Source organism: Falco punctatus, assembly GCF_963210335.1.
Source record: "Falco punctatus genome assembly, chromosome: 5".
In the NCBI taxonomy this organism is placed as follows: domain Eukaryota; kingdom Metazoa; phylum Chordata; class Aves; order Falconiformes; family Falconidae; genus Falco; species Falco punctatus.
In genome coordinates, this window is record NC_137584.1 from 91,795,121 (window position 1) to 91,817,073 (window position 21,953).

General features: G+C 52.8%; 1 protein-coding gene across 23 annotated transcripts; it reads right to left on the reverse strand.

Moving 5' to 3' along the window:
• Positions 1–303: 303 nt before the first annotated feature.
• LOC308064272 (ninein-like protein) lies at positions 304–21,928 on the reverse strand. 23 transcript variants are annotated; one of them, XM_080388471.1, is made up of 17 exons: positions 21,626–21,851; positions 20,891–20,932; positions 17,846–19,596; positions 17,518–17,654; positions 17,298–17,435; positions 16,897–17,035; positions 16,107–16,217; positions 15,389–15,478; positions 13,124–13,220; positions 12,500–12,651; positions 11,095–11,420; positions 6,339–6,428; positions 5,579–5,648; positions 4,061–4,312; positions 2,774–2,986; positions 1,817–1,933; positions 304–1,722 (listed from the first exon to the last, which is right to left on the reverse strand). In XM_080388471.1, the coding sequence occupies exons 4-17, from the start codon at positions 17,652–17,654 to the stop codon at positions 1,534–1,536; spliced, it is 2,121 nt and encodes a 706-aa protein (XP_080244597.1). In that variant the 5' UTR covers positions 17,846–19,596; positions 20,891–20,932; positions 21,626–21,851; the 3' UTR covers positions 304–1,533. The 23 variants fall into 23 exon arrangements, 22 of the variants coding, with proteins under 22 accessions (XP_080244597.1, XP_080244595.1, XP_080244594.1 ...); XM_080388469.1 differs by having other exon boundaries at positions 20,866–20,932; XM_080388468.1 differs by having other exon boundaries at positions 21,570–21,851.
• Between the last annotated feature and the right edge of the window lie 25 nt (positions 21,929–21,953).

The following is a 21,953-nucleotide window of genomic DNA, read 5'->3' on the forward strand; positions in this document are numbered from 1 at the left end:
TTCCAAAAATGTAAGCCCTAGGTAAGACTAGAGGTTTGCCTAGTCATAGTCCCTGGCAGGAGCCAAAAGGCAAATTAGGGAAGAATACAGGAACAGGATAAATGCCTGGGCCATTACTGCGTTGCTTTCCCAGCGCCAGCCAAGGGACCTCCCAGAGCTAGCACCCCCCCTCCGCGGTGCTTCCCCCCTGTAACAGCCCAGCTTCTCTCTGGCCCTTGTAACCGAGGCTGCCCCCAAGGTGAAGAAGGTCTCTGCTGTCATCCACCAGGGCAGAAGCAGCATGCCTAGAGACGAAGGAGCCTCCAGCCATCTCCTGGCACTGTCCCAGGGCCAGGCAGCCCCTCTGCCCTGCCAGGCTGGGACTGAAAAGGCACTGGCCGAGTTTTAGCTCACAGCCAATTTATCCCCTGTTGTTGAACTAACACCACCCTGAGGTATTTTTAAGCCCTCTTCTTTGCATTGACTTGGTCCAGCCTGCCTCTGCTTTGCTGTCCTGATCAGTCAGGCTTGTCTAGGCTCTTGCACAGTAGTCTCCATAGCCCCCAAAAACCCTAGGGGTCCTTGCACAGCCCCCCTGTAAATACCCTCTGCTCTGCACAGAGCAAGGCAGGGGCACTGTGACAACGTGTCCTCCGCGCAGAGGGTAATGCCTGGGCAGATCAATATATTTGGTATTTGCCAGCGTGAGCGCTTGGCTTTGTGGCCTTTTAGACAACTTATTTTGGCAAGACGAGTACTTGCTGCCAGTGTGGGAAAGCCAGTAGGGAAGGCAAGGCGATACCGTTCACTTACTGTGTCTCCTTTGAAGAAGCACAGCGCTGAGCAGGGGTCGCTAACCTGCCCCAAGCCTTGGAGGCTCAAACTGAAAGAACTTCCCTCAGCCCCTCTGTCCTGCTTGCTGCAGAGGCAACAATCTGGTAACAGGCTGGTCTGGATCAGGCTTTAGCAGGGCTAGTCTAGAGCCCAGAAGAAGCTGTAGGGCAAAAAAGTTCAACAGTCAGGGGAGGCTACTGAACTACATAGCGCACAAGACAGCAGGAGGTGCTGTAATATTGCAAACATTTTATTTTTTGCCACAACACTATTTATTTATTGCCACAACACAGCTTTCCTGCTTGGAGAGAGCTAGGAGCAGGATCCTGCAAGCCCTCCTGCCCTGGCTTTCCAGCCATAACAGCATGGTCCCAGCAGCAACCTTCTGCAGGGAGGGAACATCTGCACCACCACCAAGCACGCTGCCAGAGTGCAGGCAGCTTCTGGGGGATGGCTGCCCTGAGACACAGCTGACTGAGAACAGCACACTCTGCCACCGAGAAAAGCACCAAAGCTTGTGCTTTCAGTAGGAAGATTCAGCTATCTGCAGGACCAGTTTCCTTACAGAACCCTGTCTGGTTTCTCCCTTTTCTACTTTCTACCCAGGAAAATCCTGGCAAAGACCAGGGAGGACAAGGCTGACTTCCCAGCCCGGCCATACCTCCCCTCCCACACCGACAAACCACAGCCAGGGGCAGGGCTGCTACAGCCGATGCCCCATCACCTGCTCAGAGATGCTGGCGTGATTTTTCCGATGAGCTGCTTCAAAGCAGAGGCTTGCTCCTCCAGCAGCTGGTTCTTCTCCTCAGTGCTCTTCTGCTTGAGCTCAGCCTCCTGCAGGGCAATTGCAAACCCTCTGTTCTCCTCACGGAGGTCTTCGATCAGCAGTTTGTTCCTGGAGAGCTGGGCCTACAGCAGGGACAGGAGGCTTAAGTTTCAGCACCAACCACGCAGGGGTCCTAGTCAGGCAGGATCATGCAGCACTAACCCCTCTTGCACTCACCTGGGCATCTTTGAGCTGAGCCACCCTGTCTGCCAGCACAGCTTCGGCACTCCTCAGAGTGTGCTCCAGCCCCTCTGCCTGCTCCACAGCCGCCTGCAGCAGGTGCTCATGTTCCTCCTGCAGTGGGCAACAAAACCCAGCGGTTGGGTTGTCCCAGCAGTCAGCTGGAGCCTGGCAATCCTGGACCATGCATTTCTCCAGGGCCCTGCTCACAGACCTTCATACTCCCTGAAGAAGGGGGGGTGGGGGTTGATCAGCAGAGGTGGTGCAGGATGCAAAAAGCAGTGGGAGAAGTGTCTAGAGCAGTACCGCCTTCCCTGGTCAGCACCAACTGGTTTTAAGACAGGACACAGATTGCCCAGCGATGTTTTCTATAAAAACAAGCCAATGACCTCCCCTCTCCCAGCCACACCCAGCAAAGCCCAGGGGGAGACATAGTTCCCTTGGATGCAGTTTTTCTGTCTGCTCACTTTAATTGCTTAGGTTATAATTTCTTCCATTTTTGCCCTGGTTAGTTTAATTGAATTACACTGTCCTGAAACAAATGACAAACTCACAAAACCCCAGCTCCTTGTTGCCCAGTGTCCTAGAGATGAAACCACCCTGCTCTGTGCAGGCTACATCTCCATGTAGAGGGCTCAAACCTTTCCTCAGCCTGACGCAACACAGAGTGTCTCCCTGGATAGCTCCTGCTCCTCTAGGCACAAGGTATCTGGTCTGGGGGAGGTGGATTAGAGTGGGCAGGGGTCCTGTTTGAGTGCAGAGCTGTAACTGGGTTCACAAGGAATGAAAATTGCAGCTGAATTTGAAGATCAAGCGCATCTTCCATGTGGGCTCTTGATAAATAGTATCTTCCACCCAAACCTCTGGTGGCTTCGACCACAGCTGCCCTCCCTCCAGGCTGGCAGAGCTCCCTCCCCAGTACCCTTGACTGAGTTCCCGCAGCTCCCTGCTTACCTGGGTCCTGATCAGCTGCCTGGATGTCTGCTCAGCCTGCCAGCGGAGGTTTTCCTGGAGCCGCTGAGACTTGCACTGTTCCTCTCTCAAGCTGGTTTGCAGCTGCTCAAACTGTTTCTTTGGCACCATGTTGTTCATCTGGGCCTTGGCCTGCTGCAACTGCAGAGCGTGCCGCATCTGGGCCAGGCTCAGGCTTCCTTCAGCTTCTAAAAGCTGTAACACAGAAAGGCCGACAGCTAGGGCTACAGCTTTGTGCCAGCAAAGGGACAGGCCCACCGTGTGCTGTGGGTGAGGGGAGAGGTTAGGAGGCACCCTCAGCCCCCCCTTCAGCTCTCACACTAGCATGGCCAGAGCAGAGCAGCAGCACCATGGGAACGGTGCTTGCTGGGCAGCCTGCAAAGCCAGGGATGGAGAGCACCGAGAGCTGCAGCAGGGACACCGTGCTGAGAGATACTCCTCTTGCTGACCAGCAAGGAGCAGGAGTTGCTGGAAGGATCTTCTGGGAGGGAGCCCTAGCACCAAGGGCCACAATGGCCAGAGGCAGAGGGGGATGCTCACCCGGCTTTGTTCTTAGATACATCCCAGGCAAGCTGGGCTTCAATCCTGCCTGTACGACATGTCCTCTGCTTCCTGCCACCAGCAACGGGCAAACCTGGTCCTGGGAGGCAGGTCTGGTCCAGCTTTGCCGTAGGACTACCTAGGGGTGGCTGGCATGGGCAAGCTGTACTCTAGAAAGCCAGTCCCTGATCCTGTCCCCAGGGCAGAAGGCAGGAGAGGGATTTTAACACATTTGGAGATTTCTCACATTGCCTTTCCTCTATCTTAGTGGTCTTTGTTACCCTGCTCTGATCACCTGCCTCGTTTCCCTCCCCTCAGACATGGCCTGCCTGGCCCCTGTCATCCCTGCCCAGCCCCAACCTGATCTGGCCACTCCTCTGGCTCCTCTGTCAGCTGAGCCATGGGGAACCACAGCTCCTGGCACTGTGTGAGCCACCTCCACTCAGCCTCCATCTCCTCCTCCCAGCCAGCCTGCAGAAGACAAGGACAGAGTGCACTCCACAGGGGCAGCTGCAAGCAAGGACGTGCCCCAGGCTGCACCTGAACCGGCTTCAGATGCATCTCAGCAGGAAGGCAAGGCCTTTGTCCCCCACGAGGGTGGAAGAGGAAGAAGACAGTCTTTTCTGCCCAGGGAAGGTGTCAAATACAGCCCCGAGCAGGGCAATGCCAACATCACAGCCACCACTCAGCAGCCACCACCCTGCCACCAACCAAATGACACACATTCACCTTCCCCTGCGAGGCCCTGAGCTGCTGTTGGAGCAGCTCTGTCTCCATCCGACAGGCTGCGTGCTGCTGGTGGTGCTCCAGCCTTGCGGCCATTTCTGCTCCTTGTAGCCACTCAGCCTCCACAAGCCTCTGGCTCCGCAGGTGGACAGTGGCAGGGCCAGCACTGTGGCCAGCCTTGTGCTCAGTGAATTTACCACCCAGCTGATGCATCCTGACATTCAGGTGGGAGACCTCCCCCTTGCTCTTCTCACCCTGGAAAAGGTTGAGAAAAAAAAACAATTCACACAGGAGAGGTAACAGAGACTTAACCTGTCCTACGCTGCTCCCGCTGGGTTCCCTCTCAGGAACACCACTGTTGCTGCAGGACCTTGCGGGCACTCGGGACAAGCGCCCTCAGTTCCCAGCCTGACCAAAGCCCAGTGGCCAAGTTCAAGCACAGCATTCCCACGTAGGAAAACCCACATAGTTGATAGCCCTGGAGGAGGTCACTGCACCAGGGGTGGGGGGCAACTGTACTTATGTATAACAGAAATGTTAAGATCGGTAAGGATACAGTATGAATAGAAACATGTTTGCATGCACATGCGATGAAAGAGCAGAGTAAGGGCTACAAGAGCAGCCTGCGTTGACACTAAAGGGCACCATTCCCCAGATGATGCTCCTAGGACACCATCTCCAGCAGTAATGCTAAGCAAGGTGCAGTTTCTGGCCCACACTCTCATCAGACGACAGCGCAGCTGTCAGCAGAAAGCCTGCATCTAACAACAGGGCAGTAACGCACCCCGTATCCTGTTCCTCTACTTGCCTCCCAGGAAAATGGGCAACCAACACAGCTCCCCTCCAAAGGGGGAAAAGCAGACAACGGGCAGCAGGTTGTGGCTGAAGGTTAATGGAAGCTGAAGCCAACAAGGGCCAGCAAAGGCCACCCTGCTGCAGCTGATGGCACCCACAAGTACAAAAGACACGTCCGAAAAAAGCGGGTTGTAGTTCCCAGTCATGAGGAATCCCAGGAACAGGGTGAGGAACCTGCGACCCTCATCCATGTCGCACACAAGCAATCCTAGCCAGGCTTGGTGTGCACACATGTCCAAGGGCTCATAAGCATGTGGGTTTGAGACTGGGAGTAACCAAAATCTCTGGGAGAAAGAGTGCAAGCAGGTAAAGTCAACCTCATTGGAGATTCTGTAGTAACACCTTCCCTTCTGCAAGACCTTCACTGGCTTATGTCACACAGATTTTCACTACTTGACAAGCTGTAAAATGAAGCGGGGTCTTCAAAGCGACACTGGGTTTGAATGTTTGAAACAAACGCTCCCGTTCTCAAGCCAGACTGGAGGGGCTGGGAGCAGCCTGGGCTGGGGGGAGGGGTCCCTGCCCATGGCAGGGGGGCTGGAGCTGGGTGATCTTTAAGGTCCCTTCCAACCCAAACCATTCTACGATTCTCCTCTATAAGCACATGCAGCTTTTGTCCTGTTAAATCCTTCAGCCAAGAGGCTGTCAGTGTTAGTGGCTCCTTACCGACGCTGTTAACTCTGCTATTTCAGCCAGCTCCTCCACCTTCTCGCGGCACATCTCGCTCGTGTGTCTCCTGTTGGGGAGAGGGATACACTCAGCTTCACGCAATACACTCGGCGCAGCAAACCACGGCTCCCCAAGAGCAGGGCCCTGTTTTGGGGAGCCACACATCTGGTTTTGGCCTGCAACAAGAAGCAAATCCACGCCAAAACAGATATTGTCCTGAATTGATTCAGGAGTGGGTCAGGGTTCTCTGCCCCAGCCCAGGGCAGATAGCAGGGGACATCCAAAGCCCTGCAACATTGTCAAAAACCTAAAAAGCAGAGGACAAAGAACAGTGGCAGAGATAGCTTAGCAGACTCTTGGGACCATCCACACCAGAAACCTGGCTCTGTTTGAATTTGTGGCTCAGTGGGTGACCCCAGAACCGATCTCAAGCTTCCTAAGGCAGCAGCACACCACTGGCCAAAAGGTTTTTGTAGTGAAAAAGTCCATCGTTTCCTCCCTCGGCACATCCATCCCCACAACCTTCCCCTAACCCAGCTCCAGACGCTGTGCTCTGGGCTGCCCAAGCCTGTCCCAGTGCTGGCTGCTTTTGCACAGAGCAAAGGGTGTGAGAGTGCTGGCTTTCTCAGAAACGGGAAAAAAAAAAAGGCCAGTTGAGCCAGCAGAAATCTGGTAAATGCATCTGAGCGGTTGTTCCTTTTACAAGTAGTAACTACCCATCCATTCGCCAGCATCCCACAGCTGGCTCCTCTCTTACTCATCATGTTTGCTGCCCTTCTCCTTTGCTAGCCTCAGCTCTTGCTGGAGTCTCTCCAACTGACTTTTCAGCTGGCACAACTCTTCCCTGCTGGGAGAGACAGCACAGTGAGGAGACTATGCCAAAGCCCAGTTTGCTCTTGGCATTCTATGCTGGCCCCCTGATGTATTCCCACTTGGTTTGCAAGGACAGCAAGAACTAAAGAAATCTGAGAAACCACCCAATAACTCATACAAAACAGGGGACAGCCAAGAGACATTGGTAGAGAAGAAGCAGGTCTTCAAGGGAAGGGAAATAATGGGGAATATCATAGAATTATAGAATGGTTTGCATCGAAAAGAACCTTTAAAGATCATCTAGTGCCAAACCCCCGGTCCCCTGAGCGTGACCATCCAGCCAATTCCTTATACACATTGTGGTCCATCTGTCAAATCCATGTCTCTCCAGTTTAAAAACAAGTATGTTGAGTGGGACAACATCAGATGCTTCGTGCAAGCCCAGGTAGATGACATCAGTTGCTCTTCCCTTATCCACCAGTGCTGTAACCCCATGAAGGCCATCAAATTCATCAGGCACGGTTTGCCCTTACTGAAGCCATGCTGGCCATCACCAACCACCTCATTTTCCATGTGCCTTAGCATAGTTCCCAGGAGGATCTGCCCCATGATGTCACCGGGCACCAAGGTGAGACTGACCAGCCTGTAGGTCCCCGGGTCTTCCTATTTCCCCTTCTTAAAAATGAAGGCTGTGTTTCCCCTTTTCCAGGCAGTAGGAACTTCACCGGACTGCCACGACTTCTCAAATACGATGGAGAGTGGCTCGGCCACTTCAGCCGCCGGTTCCCTCAAGACCCGCGGAAGCATCTCATCAGGTCCCACAGACTCATGCACCTTCGGGTTCCTTGGATGCTCTCAAACCTCATCCTCACCTACAGCAGCTGGTTCTTCGTTCTCCCAGTTCCTGCCTTTGCCCTCTGCGACTTGGCCGGCGCAGCTGGAGCGCTCACCGGTGAAGACCGAGACAAAACCATTGCCAGGTACCTCAGCCGCCTCCATATCCCAGGTAACCAGGCCTCCCGTTTCCTTCTGGAGAGGCCCCACGTCTTCCCTGCTCTTCCTTCCATCACTGCATACCCACACAAACTTTTCTTGCTGCCCCCGTCGTCCCTGGCCAGGTTTAATTCTACCAGGGCTTTAGCTTTCCTAACCTGACGCCTGGCTGCTCGGACATTTCTCTATTCCTCCCAGGCTGCTTGTCCTTGCTTCCACCCTCTGCAGGCTTCCTTTTTGTGTTGGGGTTTGTCCAGGAGCTCCTTGCTCACCCATGCAGCCTCCTGGCGTTTTCGCCCGACTCCCTCCTTGCTGGGACGCACTGGTCCTGAGCCTGGACGAGCTGGTCCTTCAGCATTAACCAGCTCTCTCGGGCCCCTCGTCCCTCCAGGGCTCTACCCCACGCTACTCCACCAAGCAGGTGCGCGGAGAGGCCCAAGTCTGCTCTCCTGAAGCCCAGGGCAGCGAGCTTGCTGTGCGCCCTCCTCGCTGCCCCGGGGATCTGGAACTCTGCCACTGCAGGGTCACTGCAGCCAAGGCTGCCCCTGACCTTCACGCTCCCCAGCAGCCCCTCCTTGCTGGTGAGAGCAAGGTCCAGCGGGGCACCTCTCCTCACTGGCTCCTCCATCACTTGGGGAAGGAAATGATCAGGCACCCCAGGAACCTCCTGGATTGCTTATGCCCTGCTGCCTTGTCCCTCCCGCAGCTACTGGGGTGCTTGAAGTCCCCTATGAGGGGGGCCAGGGCTTGCGGACATGAGGCTGCTCCTTTCTGTCTGTGGAGGGCCTCTATAAATAAGGACAAGTAGATACAGGCCCTGAATTTGTGTGGCTTCCAGCTGGCTGAAGTAATTTTGCATGCCTCTCCAAGGAGTGGAAAGAGTGATTTGGCTCATCAAGAGACACCAAGACTTCATTACAGGACAATCAGGTGGTGACCCCATTTCGTCAGCTGCAATAGAGTCACATCTGGAGAAGGCAGCTTGCTTGTGAGGCCTCTGTGATCTTACAGTGCTGGACACAACAGCTATGACCTCAAAACCAAGGTAGCCTCTCTACTGCATTATTTTTCCACACCCACTGGTACTCCCAGTCCCCCATGAGGCCATCAATACTGGCGTTTGTTGGAAGGAAGCTCAGTCCTGCGTTAAACAGTTCTATCCAATAGCTACTGCTAAACCCCAGGTCCATACAGGACCCACGTTCCTCAGTGGAGAGTGCGGGAGAACAGACTGTCCACCCTGGCAGGGAGGACAGCGCTGCAGTTTGTGGCACGGCAGGTGGGAGACAGAGGAGCTCTGTGAAGTTCCTCCTCTCTTCAACCAAGCGAGAGGACTAGTGCGTGGGCCCTGGGCGTTTGCTCCCCCCACCCAGCAGGACTCTCCTCGCAGCAGCTGCTTTCTGAGCCCGTTTCACATCAGGATTCACATGCTGTGCTTCCTGTGGCACCTCCAACACCCACACACAGCTGTACAAAGCAGAGGAGACCAGCGCGTCACGCGAGCACAGCCCAGCTCTCTGACTGCACTCCCACGGTTAGTAAAAGACACGCAGGGGACAGCAGGACTGAACACAGCTGCTGTTACAGAGTGTCAAGAGAGAACACAGCTGCTGTTAGAGCGTCTTGGACCACCACACATTGTTAAGCAGCCTTGTGTTTCAGAAGGCACCTGCTTTTTTGCAGCAGCACTGTATTAGTTCTGCAAACTGCCTCTGTGCTCAAACCTGCCGCTCACTTGAGCTCCGGGTCATTTTCTAGCCAGTGCACGACACCTTTGAGCTGCATCAGCTCCAGTTTCACCTTGTTCCTTTCCTTTTCCAGCTCCATTTTGACAGCCTGAATATCATGTTTCTGTCCACACTGCTGTGCCACTCTGTCTCCCAGGGCTTTTTTTTCCTCTCCTTGCCCAAGCAGATGAAGTCCATCTATGTCCTAACATGCTGCTGTGTCTGCTATGTGAAGGCAAACTATTTAACTTTGCTCTCTCTGCCTCCTTCCCAAGCACATCCCCTTAGCTATCAAGATTTCATTTCTCCTTGACAAATGCCTTCAGATTTGACTCCAGCTTCAAGACCGAGTAGGCCACTCACTGCAACTGTCGTCTGCACTGGTCCATCCATCACACAATTTTTCATTTCTTCCCTGTTCCTCCAGTGCTGAGGTTGCAACAGGCGATTTTGGCCTAGCTGCTCCTCTGAGTCTTGGGGACGTGCTCCTTTTCACCCAGATGGCAGCTCTTCAAATACCTCGTCCCTTCCTACATCAGAGCCCTCAGCCTCATGGTCTCTGCATTATTCCCATTTCATCCTGGTGCTTTTTTTTTTGTCTTTTTCTTCTCAACAGCCAGTATCTCACACATCTTAACTTGTTCCTCATGAACCTTCTCCTCCATCTTTAGATGCCTCTTCTTCCACAGAGAGACCATATCCTTCCCCTTCCACTTCCACTGCTGCCTCTCCTGGGCATGCTGCTCTTGAAGATCTCTCGTTGGAGCCTTTATCATTGGGAAATCACCTCCTTTCGCACCAATGTTGCTGCAACAAAGCCTTACAGTTGTCCTCACGCTTAGCAATCACTCCATGAAAGCTCCTGATTCTGCTCAGCCTCTGCGTCTTTCCTAAAGATAAAAACCATTTTGCTGACCTGCATTTGATAACACAGCCTGAAAAGCTCAGCCAAGCCTCAGAACATACTTTTGCTGCAGAGGCAATACAGTTTTCTTTAGGTTGCAAAGTCAAGGCTATTACTTAAATGTTACAGAAAGTTCCCACGCCATTTTGCACTTCTCAAAGACCCATCCATCAGATGTCTTCCGACAACTCCGAAAGCTCCCCAAGACAGCCAGACCCTCTACCATTCACGAAAGACAGTGGTAACACAGCTCAAATACCTTGCGTTCCTGTTATTTGGTTTTGTTCCCCTGGTCTGCCGCAGACTTCAGCCAAGCCACCTCCTTTCTCCCACACCTACCCCACATCTCAGCTCCTCAGCCCTAAAACAGGGATAATGACCTAGCAAAATCCTCCACCTGTGCACTGCCGAAGCAGTCTCTGCTCCTGAAGAGGCACAGCAGGAAAGAGCCAGGAGGAAAGCCTGCGGGGTAGTGGTGGGGTGGGCTGGGAAGCAGGAGGGGGCAGGCGTGGACATGCAAGAGTTTCCTGCCCAGTTCTCTCCAGTCTGCTCTGCAAGCCATTCTGGCCCCGGGGAGGTTGCAGAACTAGCACCACAAGCACAGCCAGGGAAGATGAACAGCCACGTAGTGACAACCTTACTCTCCCACAAGCCAGTGTTTTGGCTATATAGAGAAATTTAAGCCATTTTTTGCTGCTTTTAAGACAGCAGGTAGTGATGATCTAGGAAGTAGAGGTAGGTTTGCGAAGGACAAAGAAAGAGATAACAAGAAAACACTGATGAAAGCTCTCTTATTTCACTCACTGTTTTGAGATACAATCTTTGCTGGGCACTGCCTCTGCCACAAGCTTCTAGAACATGCAGGGAAACCTAACGTCTTGAAATAAAAGCGCTCATGTAAACTGACTTCATATGTCTCACACTGAGTGGCTGCAGCCCTGCAATACTGCCCAGATTTTCTTCCCAATTAAACCAGATCTCCAGCCCTGTGAGAAACCAGCCCAGCCTCCTTTGGTATGAGCAGGAGATGCACCTCTAGCCCTCTGCTTAGCCCCAGAAAGAGAACAGTGCCAGACCTCAAGCTCTCTCTGTCCCTGCGCTGCATCCTCAGCTCTTCTCCCTCCTGGTCCAGCTGCTGTCCTGGATGGCAAGCGTCTTCGGTGTGCTGCTGTCCCACCCTGGCCTGCTCCATCTCAAACCTCTCCTCCACCTCCAGGCTCCACAAACGTTTTTGCTCTTTCAGGCTATCAGTTACAGCCCAGTACTTTGCAACTGTTTCTTTCAGGTCTCTTCTCTGGTCTTCCATCTTGTGCATCTCAATCTTGAATCTTTCCTCACTGTCCTTACTTTCTCTCTCAAAGTTTTTCCTCATTAACTGAATTTCCTCCTCGTAACACTTTATCTGTTGGGAGGAGACAGGATTTAGACATTAGCACCATGCTCCTGAGAGCTCCCCTCTCCTCCAATGGCTCTGACTGAGATCGATCTATTGGTCCCTCTCAACAGGGGACACTTCAGGCAGTTCTGGTCCCTACTGAACATAGGGCAATAATCAGTCTCTCGCAGCAGCCTCTAACAAGCAGGTATCAGTGGGTCCCAGCCCTTCCCAGCAAGCAGAACAGTTCTCCCCTTTCTCCTTGTTTGCAAGAGATCCCAGAGAGGAGAAGGGAGAGGCCAGGGCATCATCTGCCATTGCTCCTCATATCCCTCCTCCACTCCTCGGAGTGGTCCCTTGTCCAAGATGCGGTGGTGAGTAGCTGCTGCTCCCCACAGCTCCCCTCCAAACACCAGAAACTCCAGGATTTGATGAGCACAAAGGCAGGACTGTGAAGGAGGCAGAAGATCTGCAAGCAGCTTTGTGCTCCTTGAACTGTTTTGCCACCTGTGTGGCAGTTTAGGATTTAGTCTTGCAGTGCTGCAGTGCAAACCCAGCAAGCAGCCTCAACCCCTCAGTTCAGCAGCAAAAGGAAGAGCGAAGGTGGAAACCGAGGCCTCACACATATGAGCATTCACTGCTTTCTAAACGGAGGGACGGACTCACACCGTCACCTCAGGACAAGCAGGTTAAAAGCGTGCTGCAAGCCCAGGGAGGCAGGGCTCTGATAACCGCGTGCCATCAGGAGATACCTGGCTGCTCCTCCTCTTGGTCCTGTTGCTGGCTTTACTGCAACAGCAACACCGAGTAGAGTTAACCCCTGGCTCCCCATAAGGAGCAAGACCCACACAAACATTTTGCAAGGTGACAAAGAGATTTCCACAAAGCCTCTGCCAGGCAGCGAGGGCTCCAAACCCTCCTATCAGCTAAAACAGGCTGAGGAAGCACATGCAGTAACCCCAGCAGAGACGAGGTGCCACCCAGCCCCCCAGCCCGAGCTCCCCAGCAACCCTCCCGCAGCAGATGCCCCATCAGCCCTGCTGTAGCAGGGTGCCCACCGAGCAGTTGTGCCGGGAAGTCAGGACATCTTCCACCACCCGCCTCACCTTGGTTTCCAGCTGCGCTTTCAGGTCCTGCAGCTGCTCTTGGAGTTGCTCCATTGAGAGTGACGTGTCTGTGCACGCAGAAGCGGGAACCAGAGGGCTGGGAGAGCAGCACACTGGCAGAGAGGAGCCCTGTGAGGACAGCCCTGGCTGTCCTGATCAGGATAGCTGCAGCTTCATCCAGTCAAGTCCATACAACCCCAAAAGACAGAGATCTCCCATCTACCTGGCAACCAGTCCTGGGACTGCATCATCACCACTCCAGGCCAGAATTTTCTTCCTAATGCTCAATCCGAATCTCCCAATCCACAGTTTGGGGCTACTTCCCCCTCCTTATAGCGCTTCCTCAACATCCTCAAAACGGTGAAAATCTGCTTGTTCAATCCCAGCAGCCCAGTCCACAGGTCACCATCACCAGCTTTCAAGTTGGAAGAGCCTCATTCCATCCATCTCCCTTCCTCCTCACCACCCATCACCCAATTCTTCCCTCCCATGGCTGCCCAGTACCAGAACTGGCAGCAGCAGCTCAGGCACAAGCCACCCCACACTGCCATGGAAACTCCGATCTGGAGGGAATCTTGATCATGCTGAGAAGATGGAGAGGCACCGAACCCTCCTGCACTTTACCTCCTGCTAGCAGCCCTCTCTCAGCCCTGCTCTCCTGCAGCTGGAGACGCAGCCTTTCCAGCTCCCTTCGCAGCACTCCATTCTGGTCCCACAGCACCTGAAGCAGAGACTGGTCATGGTGCGGCTACAAAACTCCCCAGGGCTGCAGGGTCCGAGCACCCGTGGCTCCCAGCAGCCATGTGTACTCAGGGTCTCTTGCAGCATGAAGAGCAGAGCTCCCCTTGCCATCAGTCAGAGAGTAAGGCAGGGGGATCTTCTTCCTTCCCAAACAGGCAGAGATGAGAGATTTTGGAAGAGCCAGAGAAGACACAGAAGCCCAGACTACCAAGATCACCATCATTAGACACTACAAAGCACAAGCAGCCACAAACAACTGCCACCACATGCAAAAGTACACAGCACCAGGGGTTTTTGCAGACACCTCAAAGGGCTGGACATCCTGAGACCCCTCCTGACCTATATACAACCACTGCTAGCAACCAACACACAAGAAACACCATGATCTCAGTACAATCCTTCACACAGCCCAGAGGTTTGCGTTTACACCCTCAAGACACTCCTGTGGGCATCTGGGCTAGCCAGCAACCACTGCTGTACACAGACAAACCAACAGCAGGATTTACGGTGAAGCAAGTCGCATCGGGCTCTGGAAGGGAACATTTCCAGCTTGCAGAAGGAATAAAGCTGGGTGAGAAGGTGCTGATCCCATGGGAAGCACAGCACAAGGCAGGGCCTGCTTAGCCCGTGTAGCCCAGACACACGCTCAGAGGCCAGTGCAAGAGTTTATCCTGTCGCAGTGCCAACAACAGTCTGCAGCAAGGAGTCCCACAGCTGAACGCCACGCTGTGAGCCACCACACTAGTGCAACGAGCCACTTCCACGCGGGTGTCTGGAGCTGAGCACCTGCTTGTTTCACTTCACACCCTCCATCCTGTACTGGAAACAACAGCGTACAAGGTAACCTGCTTCCCTCTGGGCTGTCCACTTTGATCAGACATCAAATTATATCCCCTACACTGCCACCCAGGAAACTGATGGGCTACAAGAGCCTATGAACTAGGATACTCCCAAAGATTCCGATTAATAAATATTACTGAGCAGGTCTAGACAAATGCAAACCACGATTGTTTAATCTCCAAAGAGGAGAGCAGAGGAGGGGGGCTTGACAGCATGCAACAGGGGTAAAGGATAAACCCAAGTGGGCGCCCACACAGGGGCAGATGAATCCTGAAGGCCGAGTGTCTCCAATCATCAGCATTCTCATGGACAACTCTGGGGCTGCTCCAATGCAAGGAAAAATTGCAGCACCATCTTCAGCCCTCTGGTGCCACCTGGAGCAGCGCTGTGCTGGGTAGTGCTCCAGCATGTTTGCCTTTCATTACAGCTTCGAGAGGGGCTGCCTGCTGCATCCATGAAATGGCTTTGCTAAACGCGCAGATTTCAGCCTCTGCTGGAGGGTTTTGATAAGTCACCATCTACTCAGTGGTGTTCCCCAGTCACACACAGCACTTGGAAACAAATGGGCAATGCAGTAAGCACAGTACTCAGGAGCCAAGGTACGGAGCACCCAGCAACTCGCAACATGCAAGATACACTTAAAAACATGACAAGGGAAATGAAGGCTATGTTCACATCTCAGAGAGCCCAAAGCTCTGGGTGGGAGCACAGCATCCTGCATGAAGTACAACACCACAAATAACACCCGCGCCTGGAACACACACACAGCAGGTACCTGGACAGGCTCACCTTGACTCTCTAGCAGAGTCCAGCAGCAACAAGTTTTGTAGGGGTTGTTAAAGTGGGGGAAGGAGGAGGAAGGAAAAAACAAAAAGATAGAAGAATGTTGCTGACAACGTGCTTTCCAAAGAACAGCTTTCTCCTTGCATTTGAGAAGAAATGCAGAAGAGCCCAGGGTGGTCTGTCCTTACACACAGAACTAGCTCCCAAACAAAATACTCCATGGCTACAGGGTGGTAGGAAGGGAGGAATTTTGGACCCACCTCTTCTCCCCTCCTGCCAGTATCCTAGCAAGGGAACCAACTCACGGTGGGCTGGCTGCAGGAGCAAGGAGACAAGCTGCTTTGCTGAGGACACAGCTGTGTCCTGCCTCCTGCCAACAGACTCCAAGCAAGGCAAGAGGGATCCCTGCTCTGCACTCTGATCAGGGCTGCCTCCTTCCTTCCCTCCAGGCCAAAGTGCCCAACAGATGTGCCAGTGAGAGCTGTGCTTTCACAACAGCATTGCTGGAGAGCTGCCGACCCGTACCTTGCACTGCCGCTCGTAGTCCAGGACAATTTCTGCAAAGCGCCCACTCTGGTTCAGGAGCTCTGGGCTGTGGGGCTCCACCTGGCCCAGCTGCACAAGCAGAGGGAAACACTTCTCATCAAGAAAATTATCACCTCTCCAAATGGAGAGTCAAAAGCTCTACTAAATCACCACAGTCATGGCAATACACCCAGAGATTCAACAGAAGGGCTTCTACTGACACCCGTGGGATGGGTCAGATGCAAAAAGAGGAAAAACATTTTTCTTCACGCATGAAAGACACCAAACTACAGGCAAGCTAGCTTTCCCAAACTGGCTAACAAGATCACGGACTCATTTCTTCCCCCAGGTCCATTTTACCAGGTGCCTCACTGGAATGGAAGACACTAAAACTAACCTTTCAGTTCCATACTCATGAAAGTTTTTCTTTTCTGGAAACCAGACTCTGAAGTTCTCATTTGAAGACTGCAGATGTGCAGAATTTTTTCCAATTGCAAACTTTCCTCACTTTTTTTTTTTTTTTAAAATCAAACTTTGACAGGCCTAAATTAAAAGGCAATATTTTTTCGTTCCAGGCTGTCATTAATGTGCAGGAGAGTTCAAAGAGGGGGAAACTGCAACAACTGACCCAAAATACACAAGATTTCATAGAAAAGGGTCAATCTTTTGATGAGTTCCTGAACAGTTCCTATTTAACCACAACAGAAAGGAAAGCTACCTTGACCTTCACAACGTGATTGAGTTCTTTCTGCAGCCCCAACACCAGCTTCTCAGAGGCCTCCAGTTTCTCAGCCATCTCTGTGACCCTGTTTTGTAGCTGTGTGTTCTCCTGCAAACAGAAGAGAGAAGATTCTCTTGATGTTGTGGGACCTCACATCACAAGGTGGGTTCATCAGCCACGGGCCTTCTGCGGGAAGCTTACAAGAACTGCCACATCAGCATGCCAAACACAGCACAGCTCCCAGGGGACCCTACTTTGGACAGCAGACTGCTGATACACACCATGAGGGATGGGGTTTGGCTCATGTCTCCAAAGGACAGACATAGGAGTAGGCTTTGCAAAGTAAGAGCTAGACAGCCCCACAGGCTCGTCTCTACCTCTGCTTCACAAAACTGTGGTTTCCCTCACAACCAACAAAGGCAGAAATTTCTGAGCTATCTCCACCTGTACTTCTACACTGAGTACTGGAAAAATCCCAGGCACGTGGACACCATCGTCTCTGCTTTTGGCATGGTCCGTGGCACAATTTTAGCCTCAGGTTGTCAAGTGTTCAGGTGTTACCAAGAGCCAAAGCACTCCCAACAGACAACATGGGGGTTTAATAATGTCATGGCGAGGGAACAAGCTCTGTATTTAATTCAATAGTATGGATGTGGCTGATTATTTTGCTGCACAAAACTCCTGTCCTTCCCAGCAAGAGCAACACAAACCATCCATCTTTGTCACCACCTCTGCTTTGCCTCCTCTGAAGAAGTGAAGATGTTTCACCCAGGGCAGTTTTACTTACCTTCATCATGTGGCTCAGTCTCCCTTGCAAGCTGGCCTCTTTGCCCTGTAGAAATTGTGTATCAGCCTCTAGCTTCGCTTGGTGACTGACTGCTTGCTGCAAAAGCAGCTCTTTTGCCTCCATTTCTGCCTGAAAATCCCTGGGGAAAAAAAAAAAAGCATCATGCCTGCGGCACCTGGAGCATGTTCTCAGATAGCCACAAGGTCCAGGCACCCCCTTTCACCATGCACAAAACAGGAGATGAGAGCCCAGCTGGAGGGATGCCGGGACCGCAGTGTGGCACTGACACAATGGTAAATCCAGTGGGAGATTCATAAATGGAGACTGGGACGGGAGGCAGAAGCTGTGGGCACCCACAGGTAAACTGTTTTCCCTGCGCCACCAAAAGGACCCCTCCCTACTTGAGCTTGCTCTGGGTGTGCTTGAGAGCGATGTACTGCTTGTCCAACTCCCTGCCAAGCTGCAGGCAATGTCTCTCTGCTTTCTCCAAGTCCAACCTTGCCTTGTCCCTCTCCCTGGCCATCTGCCTCACTTGGATCCTGCAGACACGGCAAGCAGTGCATTAGGAGACATCTCATGCACCCACAGAAGGGCCCTCCTCACAGTAAGCAGCATCCTTACCTGAGGCACTGCAGTTTGTATCCATAGGAGGTGACAGCTGCATGCTGAAGCCCACTCCTGGGGACGGTGAGTGTGTCGTCCAGAGCTGCAGGCTGCTCTGCCAGGCTCACCTGCTCCTCTGTGCTGCTCCTCAGCATCTGCAAGGGCAACGCAGGGTGAAATCACCTCCCCATTCTAACAGTGCTAACAGGACTTCTGTTGTTAAACCATCTGATCACCATCCAGTCTTTCAGATATCCACCCCAAACTCACAGACAGGCCTAGATCACATCCACCCCCAATTTTCCCCAGCCCTGGGATGGCAAAATCCTGCTAGCCCATCACGAACCTGACTGCAAGTGCTTCTTCCACCCCGGGGCGGCTGCTTGCTGGAAGGCCTTGCTGCTCACTTCACCCACCACCACTGGTCAAGGCAGCACCAGAGACCCTGAGGATCTTCTCTAAGTTCTTCCAGGGCTCAGAAGGCAATGGCAAGTTCAGCCTTGGCAAATCTCGTGCCGTTGCTGATGTGGGCCCACACAGTTTGGCTGGAAGGATGGACTCCTTCCCTGAGCACTCTCTGACACTGAGGAAAAAAGCAGCAGAGGCAAGTCAGTGGGGCAAAACTGGCAAAGAAAAAGAGGCAGCTTTCAATGCTGAAAGGAAACTCCTGGGACCCCGTCAATATCGGAGAACGTTCTAAAAAGAAGCCCAAGCTGCCAGGAGGGTGATATCCTGAGCTGTCCTTAAGGCAGCCACAAGGAGCAGGTTGGCAGGCACGGACCATGTACTTTTGTCTCCCTGCTAACCCATGAAAAGCCAGTATGCACATGTGAATATGGTCCACAGACCAATGTGGAAAGTCATATAGCATCAGCGAGTCTTGTGAAAACTGTCAGATGTGGACTGCCAGCCAATATTTTGTTTGATCTAGAAGCTAAAAGTGGGTTAAGGTCAGCTTCAAAAGTAAATGAGATTCGGCCAAGCTGAACCAAAAAAGCAGAAACCAGAAAACTGGTACAGAACTGGTAACATCTCCAAGAGCACTGATTTCATTCCAGGTTTGGGAGAAGCCTATCTTCAGAAAACCGTTACCTCAAAGTCTTAAGATAAATTAACCTGAAACAATTCTTTTTTTCGGAGCTGTTTTGTCCAGGATCCTGGATGAACCTGTCCAGGGTGTCAAGGTAATCAGAGATTCATTTCCACCTGAGTGCATTAACCTGCAGTTACTTCAAAAGCATTTGCAAATGCCTTGCCAGTCCTTGCAATTAAAAGCACTAAGGAGAAAGAAGTATTTTACATCAAAGACAATACGGATGAAGCTTGCTCCACGCACTAAAAAGCAGACAGCCTGAGTCACAAGAGATGCAGAGATGTCAGCACATCTGACGCCAATGTTAGAATTGGAGTGTCTGTTAGGATATGCATCCCTCTCCCTCCCATAAAAAGATGAGGCTTGACAGCCCTCTGTTGTTCAGTATTACCATCCCACCCCACCTGCACAGGGTTTGCTCCTGCTCAGGCAGCTCCCAAGGGAGCCTTTCAGTCACCATGCAGTGGCTGAAGTCCAGACCATACCCAAAAACCGACTGAGTCTCCCCAGGTTGCCACCCTCAGATGCCCAACTAATGCCTATTAAATCACTCCCTTGTGAAACAAAGCATCTTGGTCTGAATTGTTCTCAGTGGAACCCATTCTTTAGCCTCCTTTTTTGCAGGGAAATAGATGGAGAAACCTTTCTAAGTGTGACGGTTGGATCTGTGCCTGTATTTCCTGCAGCACACTGTAGAAACATCAAACACAAATCAACTGTCTTGTGTAGGGAACTGGCAATGACTTAGGGCTCCTTACTCAAAGCTAATGGAAATCACCTCCAAGGAGCTGCAGGCCAAGGCCATCAACCAGGATCCATTTTATAAAGAAAGTTTTCTGCCTTTCAACTCACCTCATGAAGTGCTGAGTCTTGGCTGCTTGAGAGACATTGACGTACCTTGGAAAAAGGGGGTCATGAGGCTGAACATGCCAAAATGCAGCCCCTCAAAGCTCACCCTTCCATCTCCATCTTTTTCCAGTTTAGTGAATAAATCTGCAACATTCCTAAAAAATGAGTATAAGAAGAGAAACCAGCTGCAGGAACACAGCTTGAAGCATCCAAACAGCTTCTTAAAATAAATCCCATCTTTTCTACAGTGCAAATGGAACACAATTTAAAAACTTTTTGAAATTTAACGCTGCTCTATTTCCATGCACACACAAAGGAACAAACTCCTCTCCACAATGTCTGAAATGTGAACCCCAGTAGTGGATGCAGACAGGTATAAAAACCACTTGAATTCTGCTTCAATTTTGGGAAAGATGGGGGGATTAAGGGCCCCTGCCTACTCTGGGACCCTGAAGAGATACAGTCACCCTTCATTTTGGAAATGGCAGGCTATTCGCAGAGACACACAGCAAAAACACAAAATACAATGGGAACAAGTGTAACAAGGGAAACCTCAACTGGCCACAAGGAGAAAAATTCTTCTGTCTGAGTGCACTGCAGCCCTGGGACAGGCCCACAGAAGCTGTGGGGTCTCCATCCTGGAAGACGCACAATCCTAGACTGGACAAATGTGGAACAACTTGATCGAGCTTGAAAGTCAGCCCTGCTGTGAGGAGGACTAGCCCAGATGCCTCCAGAGCACCCTTCCCACCTAACCCTGCCACGCTCACACTACAGACCAGCTCCTCTCCAAGGGGAGCCGCCTGTGTTCCCAAGGCAATGCAGCCATGCTGGGGTACACCAGCTCAGGACTAGTGCCTGTGGTCTACGGGAGGCAAAGCTTACTTTTGACCATCACTTCCTCCGACTCCATGGATTCACTGCCCAGGACCCACTGCCTATCCCTCTCTCAACAAGCCAGCTCCCAGCCTTCCCCTGCTCACCTCATTCCTCGGCTCCTTCAGCCAAATGCTGGCTGAGGAAAGCCTCGGCTCCTGCACCTACCTCCTCTGGGAGGGCCCACACTCGAGCCTCAGACATGTCCAGGGAAGGGCTGGGCACCCGCCGAGAGGTGCAGGCCAGGACAAGCTTCCAGATGAAAACACAGCACACCATCGGCCATCCTACAATCCGCCTCCCCACAACTATTTGTAAAACAATACCGTGAGGACCAAGCCCCCCTCTATCTGTGCTCATCCCTGCAAGGACAATGCCACCGACACAAGGACAAAGGGGACGAAGCAGTAGTACTCCCCTGTCACAATCTCAATTCAGGCCTGTTGACACCATGCTGCCCCTTTCGTAAATGCTGGAGGACCTGTACCACGTCCTCTCCTGATGGCTTGCCAATACATCACACACCGAGAGGAGGGAGACCATCGTACCCTGGGCCTCCACCATTGCACTCACAAGAGACGTATCACTTTCTGCCTCTTTGTTTGCCTTCAGGTCCTGTAATAAGAAAAACGGGGAAAGAGCATCAGTCAGAGTCTGACCCAGGGCAGGGGTGACACACCCCAAACCTGCCCGCTCCTCCACTCAAACATGCGGCTCCTCACACATCTGCCCGCAGCCAGAACGGGAAGGACCCACGCACAGCACTCAGCCTGGCCCACCCAGGCACCCTCAGACACACCCGGACCGCAAATGTTTGTGGTTTTCTAACAACCTCACTTTACCACGTCAAACATTTTAGCACAGAATAGTGCCCTGCCAAGCAGGAGAGAGCCTTATCCCACAAAAGTTTAAGGGTTTGTTTGGAGATAAACCAAGTACCCGGGGTGCACATGGCAGGAAGAGGGTTAAATCAGCCCTCTGATCAAGCATGAAAAGATCGTTGGAGGAGGAGAAGAAAAAAAGAGAAAAAATGGAAGGCGTAAATCCTGCTGAAATCCCAGGGGGGAATTCTAGGATAGATATTCTGGAAGATAATGGAGCGCAGCACGCCCACACCCAAGTCTTCTGCCCCAAAAGCAAACCCAGAGACCTGGCTCCCAGCTGCCCGCATGACACGGGCAAACAGAGCCTCGGGAGAGAGGCAGAGCAACGCACGGGCCCTTCGTCCCTGCCCTCTGCTCACGACATCTACATCTCACTCAGCGGCCTTGTCCGAGGTCAGGTTTGCAAACCAACCGCCGTTCGCACCCCGACTTGCACAAGAGGTGACAGGGGGGCAGCAGCCCGGCGCCTCCGGGGCCTGCGCACTCGGCTTCACACGGGCGGGGCGAGGCGGCCCGTACCGACGGGCCCACAGCGCCCGGGGCTGCCGAGCGGGACGCATCACCCTCCAGCCGGAGACGAGGCCCACTCCCACACGGCCCCGCGACGCGTAAGAAGGGCCCCGCGCCGCGCCCCGCCCCGCCCCGCCCCTCCGCCCCGTGCCGGCCCGCACTCACCGCGGCGCCGCGCGTGCGCGCCCGCCCCGCCCCGCCCGCCACCACACTGCGCGTGCGCCCGCTGTACCCGCCCGCCC

Excerpts from the sequence above, each read along its gene's own strand:
- LOC308064272 (XM_080388486.1), bottom strand. The coding sequence starts at position 17,654 with ATGCTGAGGAGCAGCACAGAGGAGCAGGTGAGCCTGGCAGAGCAGCCT. Across the intron at positions 12,652-13,123 it reads GAGAGGGCTGCTAGCAGGAG|GACAGCCAGGGCTGTCCTCA; the intron begins GTAAAGTGCAGG and ends TATCCTGATCAG. Across the intron at positions 1,934-2,773 it reads GGCAGCTGATCAGGACCCAG|GAGGAACATGAGCACCTGCT; the intron begins GTAAGCAGGGAG and ends TGCCCACTGCAG.